Consider the following 15,346-nt stretch of genomic DNA (forward strand, 5'->3'; position numbering starts at 1 on the left):
AAAGATGGTAAAGACCTGGCTGTGGGACCAAGCCTTTGGGGCTGTGCAATGAAGCAATAGGAAACCTACTCTGCTGACCAGAGTCAGCATGGTGTCCTGAATTGGGTTGCTGTATGTTTTCCGGGCTGTATGGCCATGTTCTAGAAGTATTCTCTCCTGACGTTTCGCATCCTCAGAGGCGAGAATACTTCTAGAACATGGCCATACAGCCCAGAAAACATACAACAACTCTGTGATCCCGGTCATGAAAGCCTTCGACAACACATTGTCCTGAATTGGTTTAAATAGCTGATTTTAAAGGAGATATAACTGATGTTAATGTTTAATGTTTGTGTATACAGTATTTATAATTATTTTATGACCCGGCATGGAATGCTTGCCATATATATGTTGTGCTCTGCCCTGAGTCCTCTTTGGGGTGAGAAGGGCGGGATATAAATGTTTACCATAAGGAAGATGTGATCCTCGATGAAAATGAGCTTGACAACCCTGATCTAGATATTCCCCAGCCTGAGAAATCCTGAAACTACAAGGTTTTCTTAGCATTGTGTTAGATATCCCTTGCCGCTCAAAGTAGGGAGTTACAACAATTCTTCTCAATCATGTTAATGCGAGTTCTCAAGCTATAAAAAATTAGACCTTCCCTTCTACTAAACAGCATACTTTGAGAATACAGATTTAATCTATTCAGTGAATCATTGTATTTAATTACACCAGAATCTTAAAAATGAGAACACCCTAACCAGGGTTTTAGAAAAACGATGGACCCAAAGCTACTAGCCTTGTGATAAAAAGTCTTTTAGTTTAATAGTGCTCTGAATAACAATAATAATAATAATAATAATCTTCACAAGAAAAAGATATAAATTATGCCACTAATCTGTTTAGATATTGGTTAACTGGACCTGTTACTGAGCATGAAGAGACAACACTGTCTATGAAAAGAGTTTGAAATGGAACAGGATTTTGCACATTTCTTCTTGAAAGGAAGCAGGAATTTCTGGTAAGTGCAATTCAAGTGTCAGTCCCAATGCTACCTTTCCATACAAAAACACAGGGAGTCTTTTTCATTGTTGTTTTCAAAAGGAAACAAACCTAATGATGCTTTTGTCTGACACAGAAGGAAACTAAAGGCATATGTATGTATTTCTAAACCCTTCACAGCTCCAGCACGACACTCAGAGAGGAAGGACACAGCTGACATGTACACAACTGGGCCACGTGAGGCAAAAAGGCTGGGAGGACATTGAAACGAGAGGCACTCCTTCCTGCCCACCATCTTCCGTGCCAGTCATCACCGTAAAAGGATCTTCAGGTGCAAGGGGGAGCTAGCCACAAAGTGCTCACAGCAGTAACGCAAGGTTAGGCCAGGCCAGCCCCTGGAGCTTCAAGGGATCTGGAAGACATTGAGTTTGCTGGTGTTTTTGAGTGTCTGTCGCCGGTTGCAAAACCAGACCCGGACGACCTCACGATCGTAATTGAGCTCCTTGGCAATTTCTGTAATCTCCTGGCCTGTGGGCAGGGCGTTTTTTTCAAAGTAGGCATTGAGGGCTTCAATGGCCTGTGGCGTGAAAGACGTGCGGCGTTTACGCTTCTTGGAGGGCTCTCCGCCCACAAATTCCATTAGGTTCTGCTGTCCCTCCTGGTTCCGCAGCTCAGCTTCAGTCAACCACTTCTCCAGGACGGGCTTCAACTTCTGGGCGCTTTTAGGTGTGATGTCCAATTTTTCAAACCTGCAAAGTAAGCAGGAAGGAATTAAGCAAAGAATTAGAAGATCACATTGTTCCCAGCTGGGAACAAATCAACTGATTTGGTTCAGATTGCATAAATGAGTGAAATCACAAGAGCATGGAGGAGGTATTTTTTGGGGCGGGGAACTATGACTTCCACAATCCCTCAGGCAGCATGGCAGAGGAATATGGGAATTGCTGACCAATTTATTTTTTCTAGGACCCCATTCACACTACACAATTGTAGCATTATGATTCCACTTTAATATCATAGACCATCCTCTATAATCCTAGGATTAGTAGTTTTGGTCCAAGGCACCAGAGAAGCTCTCTGACTGAGGATGTCAATCCCAGGATTTCATAGGAAGATCCTGATTCTCATCTACTCCCCTTTAGCTTTGGGAAATTTTAGCTTAGAGCAGAGTTTGAAATGGGTGTGCTTTGTACGAGAAGTTTCCAATCTTGTATCCCCAGATGTTCTAAACTACAATTCCAAGAATCCCTGATTGATAGCTATGTTGTATGGGGCTTCTGGAAAGAGAAGTCTAATCTTACTGGGAATCCAAAACTAGGAAACGTTTTGTTAATGTAACTATCATGCCCTTCTAGTAACGAGATGAAATAAATTTAATTACTGGAAGTGAGAAGATTTCAGGCTTGTGGTGTGTCCTTTGGTATTTTTCTTTTTTACTAAATTATGTATGTGCCAGCTTGAATGAAGGTTTTACATAGAGCTTCAGTGGGGAAGATTTAAGAAATTTATTTTAGCGACTAGAACTGAACTAACTTGTATTGGCGTCAGCAGCCAGAATGAGACCCATGACTTATGGTTGCTTCTGGTGTGAGAGAATTGGCCATCTGCAAGGATGTTGCCCAGGAGACGCCCGGATGTTTTTGATGTTTTACCATCCTGTGGGAGGCTTCTCTCATGTCTCTGCATGGGAAGCTGGACCTGACAGATGGGAGCTCACCCTGCTCCCTGGATTCAAACCACTAACTTTTTGGTCAGCAGTCCTGCCAGCACAAGGGTTAACCCATTGCGCCATCGGGGGTTCATTATTCATGGTGAAAAGATGGAAAACGGAACACTTCATTCCATATACTGAAAAGTCACCCTGAGATTGAACAGCAATTTCATTTTGCCCTCCCTTGGTTCAAAAGAGGTAGCAAAGAGACAAGTACCACAATCCTTTCCAATACCAACTACAAATTTCCATGCCTCTGATTCTCTGATTCTGAAGCCTAAAACACAACACTATGTAACAAAATTTGAAAAATTCTGTTCCTGGTCTGAAAGTGTCACTTCCTGTTTAATTGTGCAGTACCGACTTTAAAAGAAGTTGCTATACTCCAGAAACTTCATTTTTGTGGCTGCCACAAACTATGTTGAACTGGCTGAGACTCTAGGAGATATTCATTGAAAAACTATAGCAAAATGTCCCACAAAAACAAAGTTTTTGCAGTTTAGTAAGCATTTCCCATGTTTTTATGACAGAACCAATGAGGAAATGACATTTATAACCCAGGAACAAAAATTGTGTTACATAGTGTAATATGCAAGAGAGATACTGGAATCCCTCCTTATCTGGCTTACCTGCATATAGCGGACTGGCTGTATGCAGGTCCTTCAGTTGCAGTCAATGCCTGCCCCACTTGTGTTTGTGTCAAACCCAAAGACAGGCGTCGAATCTTAAAGTTCTTGGCAAATTCTCTAATTTCCTCCAAGTTAATTCCATCGTCATCACTTCCATTGTTGTGAGGCTGGGGCTCTAAGGTGGATGAATAAGTAAATAATAATCAGTTAGACAATGTGGTTTGTGCCCTATTAATGCTTATAAGTAAACTACATTTAAAAAATCCAAATGCAGTAAAATCTGCATCCAGATCCAGGATTAGAGAACTGGTGGCTATCTATTTATTCTTGGGCTGTAACTGCTATTGATTGCACAGCATTTTGGTATGCTGGCTAGGAGCTAGAGTCCAACAAAGTTTGGAAGGCCATAGGTTGCTTATTATTCTAACGCACTTGTGCCTCCTGCAACCATGCATACTAAAAATTCCTCAGGGAAAGGGCAGGACACACCCCTTCAGTGGTGTCTATTGGAAATCCTGTCTTGCACCAACCCACCATCACTATCCAAAAGATAATACCCATGAAGTATTTCCCATTACCATCCCATTGAAAGTCACCTTCTACCTATTATGGAAACAAAAATGACCACAGACATGCTTACTAGAAACAAGCTGGCTGACAGTAGGGGTCTCTGAGCAGGAAATGGGGACAGGAGTAGAAGCTAGTTTGGCTGCAGGGGGAGGACTTGCAATGACCACAGTTGGCTGCGACAAAGGCGGAGCAGGTTGAATAGGCTGGACCTGCCAATTCAGCAAAGGAGAATGATATTCAGAGAGGTATATTTGCAAACACAGTGGGTTACTGTTGGCAGAATAGTCTAATAAAACTAGCATTTCTTTTGGCTTCCCATTGTAAACATTCCGATCATCTTCTACACCCATGGATTCTCCTGCATGGATACAACCATCCATCGTTTGAAAGTATTTGGGAGAGTGGGATTAAATCCAAATGGCAAACTATGATTTTTCTGTTGGAGATAGCAACCTTCTCAAGCCTCCTCAATCTAATATTTTGCCTGTCTATAATGTGTCGTTTATTTCCTGAAGTGTATGTCTTCTTCGGTTTGCAGTTTTCTTAGCTCTATGTAGCTAAGACAGTGGGAGGCACTGCAGACCATATGACTGGCTCAGTGATGGTTTAGAATGCAGTTTGAAATATGTGAGTTGAGGCTTGAATCTGTTTGAGTACAGATGCCAGTGTTAGAAGTCAGTTGAGGCTTGAGTTTCTTGGAAGTAGATTGTTATAAAAGAGAGCTATACAGAGCAACATAGTTTTAAAGAGACTGTTAAAGATTATAAGTTAAAGATACAAACTGAAACGTTTTGAAGTTTAACCTGATGAGAAATGTACCTGCATATTTAAATACATAAAGTTGTGAGTAAAACAAACTTGTTATTTTAAAAGAAGTCTACTTGAATTTTGTCTGATGAGAGCATCAAATAGAAACAAGATATTTACACACTCAGTGATCTTCCATTACCCAATACACTAAAGGAACACTCCGAAAACTTTGCTACCCAATAGGTTATGATCCTAACAGGTCATGATCCAATAACCCAATATTTGCCACACACCAAGCACAATGGTGATGTGTAGACTTCCACTGCTGTAGCCTCCCACCATTTCACAGATCCTCAGGCAGTCACTGGCACTCATTTGAGTTGTTCGCCATTTTATATAAATTATGCCATTTTACTACACCACTGTATATAATAAGATTGAAGTATTCACATATTTTACTATCTACAGGGAGTCCTGGAACTAAACCCTAAGAGATACCAAGCGCCAAATGTGTAACATCAATAAAACGTTTGTTAGCATAAGGAAAAAGGACCAAATCACCCACCAAAAGAAGATGGAAGGAGGGAACTCCTACAACCATCCACCCTCATTCTCTGACTACAAGGAAGGTCTGCAACCCTCCTGAATGAGATTTTATTTATTTATTTATTTATTTATTTACAGTATTTATATTCCGCCCTTCTCACCCCGAAGGGGACTCAGGGCGGATTACAATGGGTCCAACACAGGGGGCTGCTGGAGGAAATGCCCCCTCCCACAAGCAAAATGGGACAGAGTCCTTTCCCACTGTCCTCCTCTGCAAGTGCACTGCCGACTTCCATCAGAATGATTGCAAAAAAACCTTACTTTTATGAAAAATCAATAGGAGGAAGAACAGAAATATTAATAGAAGAAATCAATAGAGATGTCATTGGGGACATGCCTGCAGAGCTTAACTCTACCAGTACTCAGATACATGTGCCTTCAGCTTGTCATTATATCCATTCTTCTCAAAACTAATTATCCAAGCTCAATCCAGGAAGGTGCAGAAGAGACTTTCCAGGAGAACAGAGCAACAAGAGAGTAGGAAACGCCTTTCTGTGAATGATTTTTAGGCTCCTGTCAAATATGTCCCATTTTTTCCTATCTGAAGGTATTTCACTCAAACAGATTTTGCCGCAGAGTACTATGATGGTTCCCCTTGGACTCAGCAGCCCTTGGCAGGCTGAAGAAGCTCACCTCAGTCTTTGCTGGAGATTCTGGGGTGCTGGTTTTCCTCAAAGTTGCTGTTGCCGGGATAGTGCTGCTGGCCAAGGTGGCTATGACCTGGCCTTGGGCATTCAAGAGCAGCTGGGGTGTCACTGCTTGCACCTGCAGACTCTGTGCTGGCAACGTGGCCGGGTTTGCTGTGGCAATGGCCGCTGGGTTAACCACCCATGGAAGTGTGCCAATAACCTAGAACAGAAAGCAAGAGAGGGTACAAAAGGTTAAAGCATTGAGTTTTTGAAATTCTCCATTTTCCTCACCTTGACGTGGGAAGGAAGGCAGACTTGAGTGGAACTAAAGTGTTATGATTAAAAAAGAGGATGGGGGAGGCGGAGAGAACAGTCGAATATGCTGAGGCTTTCATAATGATTCATCCTGAAGAACAGAGCAACATGACCTACAGGGGAAGAGATGGCTGGTTCTATTCTGAAACCACTCTTCCCTTTCATCTTTATCAGGGTCAAGCAGAGTGTTATTGTTTCGAGGAATCCAACCTCAAAGTTCTTGGTATAGTTGGTGATATGAAAGTGGGTGGATATGAGCAGTGAAGTCTCTCTCTTAGATTCTTTACAGTGGAACTCTCTCCCCCAGACTGTGGTGGAGGCTCCTTCTTTGGAAGCTTTTAAACAGAGGCTGGATGGCCATCTGTCGGGGGTGCTTTGAATGCGATTTCCTGCATCTTGGCAGGGGGTTGGACTGGATGGCCCGTGAGGTCTCTTCCAACTCTACTATTCTATGATTCTATGATTGATACTTTGGAGGAAGCACATCAACATTATCTGCAACACAAAGGAACGGCTCTTCATTAATATTGATAGTGTATAGAGAAAACAAGGACTCTTAGTCTTCAGCATCTTTTGGTGCTGTTTATTTGGTATTTCCCTGGAAACAGTATCGCCTTCCGGCTAAAGAGTCCATGTTTCCACAATGCTGCTGGTGGCATTATCTGAAAGACTGTCCTAGTTCATGTCAAGCTTCACCTCAAAGCTTAGCCCAACTTTTAATGGCTAATTTCAAACTTTTCCCAGCAAAAATACAGTATGTTGTTGAAGGCTTTCATGGCCGGAATCACTGGGTTGCTATGGGTTTTCCAGGCTGTATGGCCATGTTCCAGAAGCATTCTCTTCTGACATCTCACCCACATCTATGGCAGGCATTTTCAGAGGTTAAAATGCATAATTGTAGGGTACATATTCATGACTCCCAAAAGGTTTCAAGCAAATATTTTTAGAATTACATAAATCAATTAAATACTTGATGAGACTATCATTTATATTTTAAAAGAGGGGCTGGAAAACAAGTCATGCACTTTTTTCAATAGGAAAGAGTTGGGTTTTGTTACTTGGGTTGTGTTTCTTGAGTCTCATAGCACTTACTTGTCCATGAGCATTGGTCAGGATTTGCCCAGTTATCCCCTGGACACTGGGAATAGCATTTGCAATCACTGGCGTGGCAGCCAGGGAACTGAGGAGCTGGGTTTGGGATCCAAGAGAAGCTGCACTGATCTACAGAATAAAATGAAAGCCAAAGATGAAAATTTATGTTACTCTCTATCTTCCATTACCTCTCAGATTGATTTCTCTCTCAGCTGCTTTCATCAATATAGAGATAATAATAATACCAGCCCATCAAGCTAGGAGTATTTCAAAGATAACAAGGATAACACAGATAAAGTGTTCTGCATCTTTGAAAACAAGGATGACTTGCCAGCCAGATTCAAAACCCTGAAATATTGTGAAGAGCACCACTGATTATTATCTTTGGCCTGATCATGGTGTTGTAGCCTGGTCTGATTCTGAGTGCTCGGAAGATGAGGAAGGGGATGCTGTGATAGATTCAGAGGGCCCATAGAAGTGGCCTGGAGAAAGTTGCTTTAGAATCTTCTGGCAGTTCCTATGAGACTGGAGAAAGCTATATCAGTTCTCATGAGAATCTGCCAGAAGTACAGGCTGAGGGAAATATGGGAGACAAATGTTTGTCCAGGTCAAGGCACTTGGAAACAGAGCCTACAACAGGGACACTCACTTTTCCCAGAGACTCAGAGAAAAGGAGAGGAAAAACAGGTGTGTGAGGAATAATGTCATGGGAGGGATTGAGGCCTTTTAAAGTGGTTTGTGCTGGTGCAATTCTTTGTGAGAGCAACGCTATATTTAGGTGAACAGTTCTCAGTTTTTGGTCCTACATTTTTGCGATTCATGTATTCAAGTTTCTAAGTCTGTTCCTGTTTATAGTTCATGTGTGGCATAGATTGCCAGCCTTGGATTCATGCTATCTTGTTTATGAATACATCTGTGGATTGATTCTTGAGACTATATTTGAAAAGATTTTGGACTCTTGGCTATCTTGGAATAACCTTTTGGGACTTTCTCTGTTTTGTATTAGCTTATTTTTTAATATACTTTTTTCTAAATAAACTTTTACTGGATTATCTGGACAGAGTGTAGTTTGTGGTGAAAAGGTGTTTCAGGGCTCTATTGCAACACATGGAACATGTAGGCTTTTAGGTGTTGCTGGAATACAAATTCTCACTACTGGCTGATGGGAGATACAGTTCGAAAATATCATAAGGGTCATATGTTCCCCTATCCCTGGTCTACAGCTGTGGTTCCCAACCTACTGCCCCCCAAAATTCCAGCCAGCAAAAGTCAGGGTTCTGGGAAATGAAGTTCAAAATATCTGAATGGCCAAACATTGCAAAACAGTTCTAAAGGACTGTGACACTGTTGATGAAGATAAATGCTCACCCTGAGAGCATGAAATGACTTTTAGAAAGTGTGGCCAACTACAACAGGTTAGTATTAATTTCCACTGTTTTTTTTTATAGGAAAGCAAACATTCAGGTGCAAAGGGGGCACAGTAACATATAACTAAAACCATACATTCTGACTGTGCAAACAGTGCATATGGCTTGTGAATAGAGGATTTACACCAGAGATGATACAATCAAAGTGAATGCTATGAACACTTTTCATTGTTGACATCCAGGAGTTGCTGCTCATATTTATAATGAAAAGAAATCATGAAACATCTTTGAAAAGATCGGAGTATGCACAGCCTTACCACCAAACTACACACAAATCAGTGGACCTGACCAGGTCAGAAACACATCCAGTAGAAGTTTGTCCATTGCTACCAATCCACCCAACACCCAGATTTCAGAAATGGCTAACAATTCCTCTTCAGTAGCATTTTTTCAGCTTCTTACTATTCCAGGATTAAATGCAAATCCAGCTGGCTGAACAGTTATTTGTGTTTGAGTTTCCAATGGCTTGACAACTGGTGGTGTGGACACTGCCGTAGGCTGTGGCAAAATGGTTGGCTGAGCCTGGGGTTGGAGCACAGTCTGTGTTTGAACTGCTGGCCTTGGCTGAACAGTTTGTTGGGCCTGAATAGGCTGGCTTGGCTGCAAAGGGGCTTGTACTGCTGTATTCAGCACTGCAGCAGCTGTGAGAGGAGAGAAATGAAAGAAAGGGTCAGTAAATTATTGTCATGATGATATTTTTCCTTCTCCCACTCTATTTTCTTTATCTCATCCTATTATTTCATTTGATTAATGAGCAAATGGTTGGAAAAGTTACATGTGTGTATCGAAGTAGGGGAGGGACCTGTGGTTTACATAGAGCTGCCGTCTGTCTCATCTGTTCTAGTCGCCTGCCCACCCACCCACACCTCACTGCCTCCTCTAACTGCTGCAATGCTAACCACGGACAAAAAAGTTTAGTTTTGCTTTAAAACAATGTATGCTCCTGGAAGCACAGTTTGGTTTCAAATAATGTATAGGCTCCCTGTGTACCTTGTTTTAAAACAAAAGTGAAGGTCTTTTCAAGTTCCCCATGAGTTTGGGCGTGCCATTGCAGCCTCCTATCCTGCAGAAGTTGACCATCCCTAGTCTATGCTATCTAATAGATAAAACAAAGTTTATGGAATATACAAACTACTTTCAAAATAAGTACCACACAATTAAACAGGAAATAACACTTTCAAACTAAGAACAGAAAAAAATCGAATTTTGTTACATAGTGTAATAGTTATGTTCACCCAAAGCCTTCACATCATAAGCCTCCTGCAACAAACATTAATGAAGAAGAAATCCTGTCTTGACTGCATTGTCTTGCTTTTTATTGTCAACTGTCATGTTATCCTCAACTCATGGCAGCCCTATGATTGAGAGATGTTCAAGTCACACTATCATTGACAACCCTGCTGAGGTCTTGCAGATTCAGGGTTATGCCTTCCTTAATTGAGTCCATCCATCTATAAGACATCTTTCTTTTCTTCCTGCTTTCTGCCTTACCAAACCTTATAGTCTTTTTAGTGATCCATTTCTTCTCATAATCATCTTGACTTCTAGGGAATGTTCAAGCTTGATTTCTTCTAGAAGCCATTTATTTTATTTTTATCAATCCAAGACAACTCTTTTCCAGCATCACATTTCAAAGGAGTTAACTTTCTTCTTATCAACATTCTTCACTTCCGTGACAATACATTAGAAATGGGAAACACAATGGCATGGCCAACTCTAACTTTAGTATTCAATGATTGTCTTAATACCCTCTTCTACATAAAAGTAAAATGCAGAACAACCACCCAATGAAACTGACAAAGATGCAATCTTCTGCCAGGAAAAGGACCATAGACTCTGAAATATAAACTACTCCACACAATGATGAGGTGCAACCAAATTTCACCTCACCCGTGCTTTATTTCAATTAAAGTAACACATAGGGAGTACATTCTTTTGCATCAGTAGATACAATCTCTCCTGTAAAATTACAGTAGGCTCTTGGGATCTGCTGGAGTTTGGTTCAATGGCCTTTGTGAATACTAAAATCCATGGATACTTAAGTCCCATTCAAATGTGTTTACTTCTCCATGCTTATTAGTTACATGACAACAGTTTGCGTGTGACTGTGACTAAACTGGATTTCAACCAGAATAATTCAGTCTGAAATTAGACTGTAGCTTTCAAAAGAAATCTCCTTCCTTTTCTGAATGCCCAACATTTTTCTACAGGTCATCACCCTTTCATTCACAACTGGAAGAGAATGTAGGAAAAATATTTTAAAACATATACATCACGTCACCCACAGCAAGTCCTCAACAAAAAAATACTTCTACTGTGAAAGATGGTGGTTGTGAATTTAATAACGGAGGAAAAGATAGAGGACAGAAAGATAAAGGAGCCAAGGAAGAAATGTATGTTACAAACGTATTTGTAGAATTTCAGGGAAGAGCTTGAAAGCATGATAGAAATGATGCAAGTATCAATATTAAAAGCAAAAATGCAAATGAAACTTTTTCACGATTGCATCTTTCCTCCCAAAAACTGAAGTCTGTAAATCAATGGTGAGATTCTTGTGCAGTTAAATGGCATTGCATATATAAAATGGCAAACAATTCAAATAAGTGCCAGAGTGAGTCAGAGGATCTGTGAAATAGTGGGAAGCTACAGCAGGCTATCTTTACCAGAGACTACCAGAGTAGTGCTTGCCATGCAGCAAAATCAAGGTTTGCTTCTTAGAGTTTTTTCTCAACTATAGTTGGTTGAATACATAGTCGAAGAACCTGTGGATAAGGACTGTTGACTATAATGCAGTGGTTCTCAACCTGTGGGTTCCCAAGTGTTTTGACCTACAACTCTCAGAAATCCCAGCCAGTTTACCAGCTGTTAGGATATCTGGGAGTTGAAGGCCAAAGCATCTGGAGACCCACAGGTTGAGAACCACTGCTGTAATGGAAACTGCCCGTTCACAGTATGCATAAGTCAATGAATGCAAGCAATAAGAACATGAGAGTCTTCTTTAGCCCAACATTATCTTCCCACAGTAATAATAATAATAATAATAATAATAATAATAATAATAATAATAATAATTTTATTTTTATACCCTGCCCCATCTCCCCGAAGGGACTCGGGGCGGCTTACATGGGGCCAAGCCCAGACATCAGACAATATAAAAACATAGCAATAAAACAAGTCAATCAACAATAAAACAAATCATAAAACAAATGAGGTCACATACAATAAATATACTGGGTTGGCTCCAAAAAGAACTGGTCCAAAAGTGCAAGTAGTATCAGTAACCAAATGGATGGCTTTAGGAAGTCCACAAGGAGGAAAACAGCAATCTCCCACTCACAACTCCCAGCAACTAGTAACAAGTGCAATACTGCCTCTGATATTTGGTTTATTACACAGTCATTTTCATGGTAGGCAGTATTCTCTATCAAGTTGCCCAATCCCCTTCCAAAGCAGTAGTATGAATACAGTGCAAATTTTTTCTCCCCTCTTAATTCATGCAGATAAAGACATCACAAGTGGGCCCTTTAAATCAGCACTCCTCCTTCAATGAGGCTATTGAGCTGATGCCCCATTTCATGAAGATCACAGAACACCCCAAAGGAGAGATCTTCTAGGAAGAAGTGATTACCTTGCAAATTGGCTAGAGGTGATTTGAAAATTCCCCCAGTAGGAGAGGCAGCCGTCAATCCTGGGAGGGCAGCGACCGTTGCTGCAGGAAATGTCCACACAGCCAGCCCCTGCTGACTTGCCACTTGACCTGCAATACTGATGGGGATAAGAAGAGGTTGAGTAACTGCCCCTGCTGGAACCATTACGCCTGTCACAACTGTTGCTAAGTTTTCCTGAGTCAAGACCTGCAAAAGTAAACGAGATTTAAAAAAGAAAAGGGAAGAAAACGATCAACGCCACTGCAGACAGCATCAGCGCAGCAGTCACGTCAGCAAGCCCACGGGAGGCCCAGCCCAGCCAGGAGGCGCCCGCCTGAGCTGTGCCCGTGTGCGGCTTTGCGCCCCATGCCAGCAGCTGGGCAGGGCCAGCTCTGTAACACTCAAGTGGGGGCAGGTTGCAAAGTCAACATTGAATGTGAAGCCCAAGCATCTTTTACAACCCTGAAAATTCATTCTGGGCTACCTAGAGTTGAGCTTCAGCACTGAGCCTTAGTTGTCTAAGTGTGTATCTGCACCTGATTATTTTCAGGGGGATGTGGTACTTGGTGCAAGAGGTAACAATTCCTTGATGGAGCTGCTTCTCACTGCTCTCCAAGTGATTGAGAAGAAATAAGTGTTTCCATACAGAACAACTCATCTCTCTCCAGTACAACACAAGTGTTTGAAACATGCTGGATTAGCTACCAACAGAGATCTGTAGGAGATTTCCCTGCTCCATAGCAAGAGATAGACTGAAGTACTTCTCCCCAGGCCAAGTTTATCCCAACAATCTGATAGGCTCATTTACCTATTTGTAGTGGTTCTTTGCAAAAGCAAACTGCAGAACAGAGTGTTCTGGGAAGGACAGGAACATGGAAGGAGATCTTGGGCGCATCTACATCAGGCATGGGCAAACTTAGGCCCTCCAGGTATTTTGGACTTCAACTCCCACAATTCCTAACAGCCCGTAGGCTGTTAGGAATTGTGGGAGTTGAAATCCAAAACACCTGGAGGGTTGAAGTTTGACCATGTCTGATCTACACTGTAGGACAAATCCATTTTGACACCACTTTAACAACTCTGCCTCAGTGCTATGGAATGCCGAGAACTGTAATTTGGTAAGGTCTTTTGCCTTCTCTGTCAAAGAAGTTGGTGCATTACTATATTACGACTCCCAGGGCTCCATAGCATTTACCCATGGCAGTTTGAAGTGGGATCAAACTGAATTAATTCTACAATGTAGATTCAACCCTTGTCTGTTCTTTAAAAATGCATGGAAAGAACCCTCCTAACACCAAGCTATTATGTCTCACATGACTGAGAACCTTTTTCTTCCCAATACCTTTCAATTCTATGGTGGATTTCAGCTTCCACAAATTGGAACAGCACTGTGAATGCTAAGCACTAGATGCTCCAGAGTTAGGAAGAGAATGACTTAACACCAGGGTGATCTCTCTCATGCTGGCATAGAATTATTAAAGGCCTTTCTGCAGAATCAAATGAATGTTTACTTAGTTGCATTTTATTATGCTGTGTAAGAGGCCTCCTCACATCTCAATGCAATGCAAAAAGTAGGATATTTCATTTTAGTTTATCTCAGCCTGTGGGTCACCAGATGTTTTAGTCTTCAACTCACAGAAATTCTAACAGCTGGTAAACTGGCTGGGATTTCTGGGAGTTGTAGGCCAAAACACCTGGGGACTCACAGGTTAAGAATCACTGGTTGATCTAATCTTGCTGTGTACATGAAATGGAAGAGATGGTACAAGGGAAGATGGAAGGATGTTGCAGAAAACAAATTGTATCCTTCAAAAAAAAGTCACTTAATATGTTTCAAACTAATTACATACATATTTTTTTATCTGGAAATTATTTTAAAAATTACATTTCCTCTGTAGTAGGTAGGGAAAAGTGGGTCGAATTTTGGTTCCAGGAACCTCCATGGATGCTCAAGTCCCGTTAAAAACAATGGCATAGTAAAATTATGTCCCTTATTTTAAAATGACAAAATCAAGATTATTTTTAGGATTAAAAAAATATTTTAAGATGTGAACGGTTGAATTTATGGATAAATAATCAGTGGATATGGAAGACAAACTGTATCCGAAAAGCAGGGACAGGGAACATGTGTCTCTTTAGATCTGTGGCTCCCAACATTTGGTCCTCCGGGTACTTGGACTTCAGCTCTCACAATACCTAACAGCTGGGACTTCTGGGAGCTGAAGTCCAAAACAACTGAAGGACCAAAGGCTGGGAACCATTGCTCTAGATGCTGACTGTAAACTCCTGAACTCCTAATATTGCATGTTTAGTAGGACTGATAGGACTTGACCAATAGTTTGTGTTTGGATGCACATTTCCAATTGTAAAATGTTACATCCATATCACCATTTTTTTCACGGAATAAATTTCAGTGACACTATTGAACATTTCTCTATAGAACTAGAAGAGACCATCCAATCCCATGACAATTTTCTAAAATTACATTGGATTGGTGCATCCCTCTTGTTTCTAAGCTGTGAGCAGCACCAAGAATCAGGCAGTTCTCCCTGCTATCTTGACAAACTGAATAGACATGAGAGTAGATCTCAGAAGCAGACACCTACTAACTGCCACTACTTCTATATTGTGGGTTTAAGCATTTCTGGAATTTTTCCACAGCAGGGTATGAGTACCCAATTGATAGAAGCAATTACACTTTATCCCTCTCCAGGTTGAAAATAATGCAGGTGGAATGCTGGGAGACACATGACAAAACACATGACATAACACAAGAACAACTCTGAGGACATGTTGCGTGCATCTAAATCAACAAGCAATATTTACTTATCCACTGATGGTGCAGAAAGGCCCCGGGATCTCCTTCCGTTTTCCTAGGATTGGGATTCGACATCACGGTGTGTATTGCAAAGGTGTAGGAAGCTTCTATTCTTATAATAAATCCCAGTCAAGTTTTATGAACTGAGCTGAAGTTTCTTATTTTCTT

General features: G+C 41.2%; 1 protein-coding gene across 2 annotated transcripts in view; it reads right to left on the reverse strand.

The window, feature by feature from the left end:
- Positions 1–782: 782 nt before the first annotated feature.
- Positions 783–15,346, reverse strand: part of pou6f1 (POU class 6 homeobox 1) — a 44,015-nt gene continuing 29,451 nt past the window's right edge. For both annotated transcript variants that reach the window (XM_008103532.3, XM_008103533.3), the window contains 7 exons: positions 12,342–12,567; positions 9,116–9,354; positions 7,287–7,415; positions 5,884–6,099; positions 3,965–4,103; positions 3,325–3,499; positions 783–1,733 (listed from right to left, as the gene is read on the reverse strand). In XM_008103532.3, the coding sequence (XP_008101739.2) occupies positions 1,388–1,733; positions 3,325–3,499; positions 3,965–4,103; positions 5,884–6,099; positions 7,287–7,415; positions 9,116–9,354; positions 12,342–12,567 (1,470 nt within the window). In that variant the 3' untranslated portion in view covers positions 783–1,387. The remainder of the gene's footprint in view (positions 1,734–3,324; positions 3,500–3,964; positions 4,104–5,883; positions 6,100–7,286; positions 7,416–9,115; positions 9,355–12,341; positions 12,568–15,346) is intronic.

Source organism: Anolis carolinensis, unplaced genomic scaffold, assembly GCF_035594765.1.
Source record: "Anolis carolinensis isolate JA03-04 unplaced genomic scaffold, rAnoCar3.1.pri scaffold_20, whole genome shotgun sequence".
Lineage (NCBI taxonomy): Eukaryota > Metazoa > Chordata > Lepidosauria > Squamata > Dactyloidae > Anolis > Anolis carolinensis.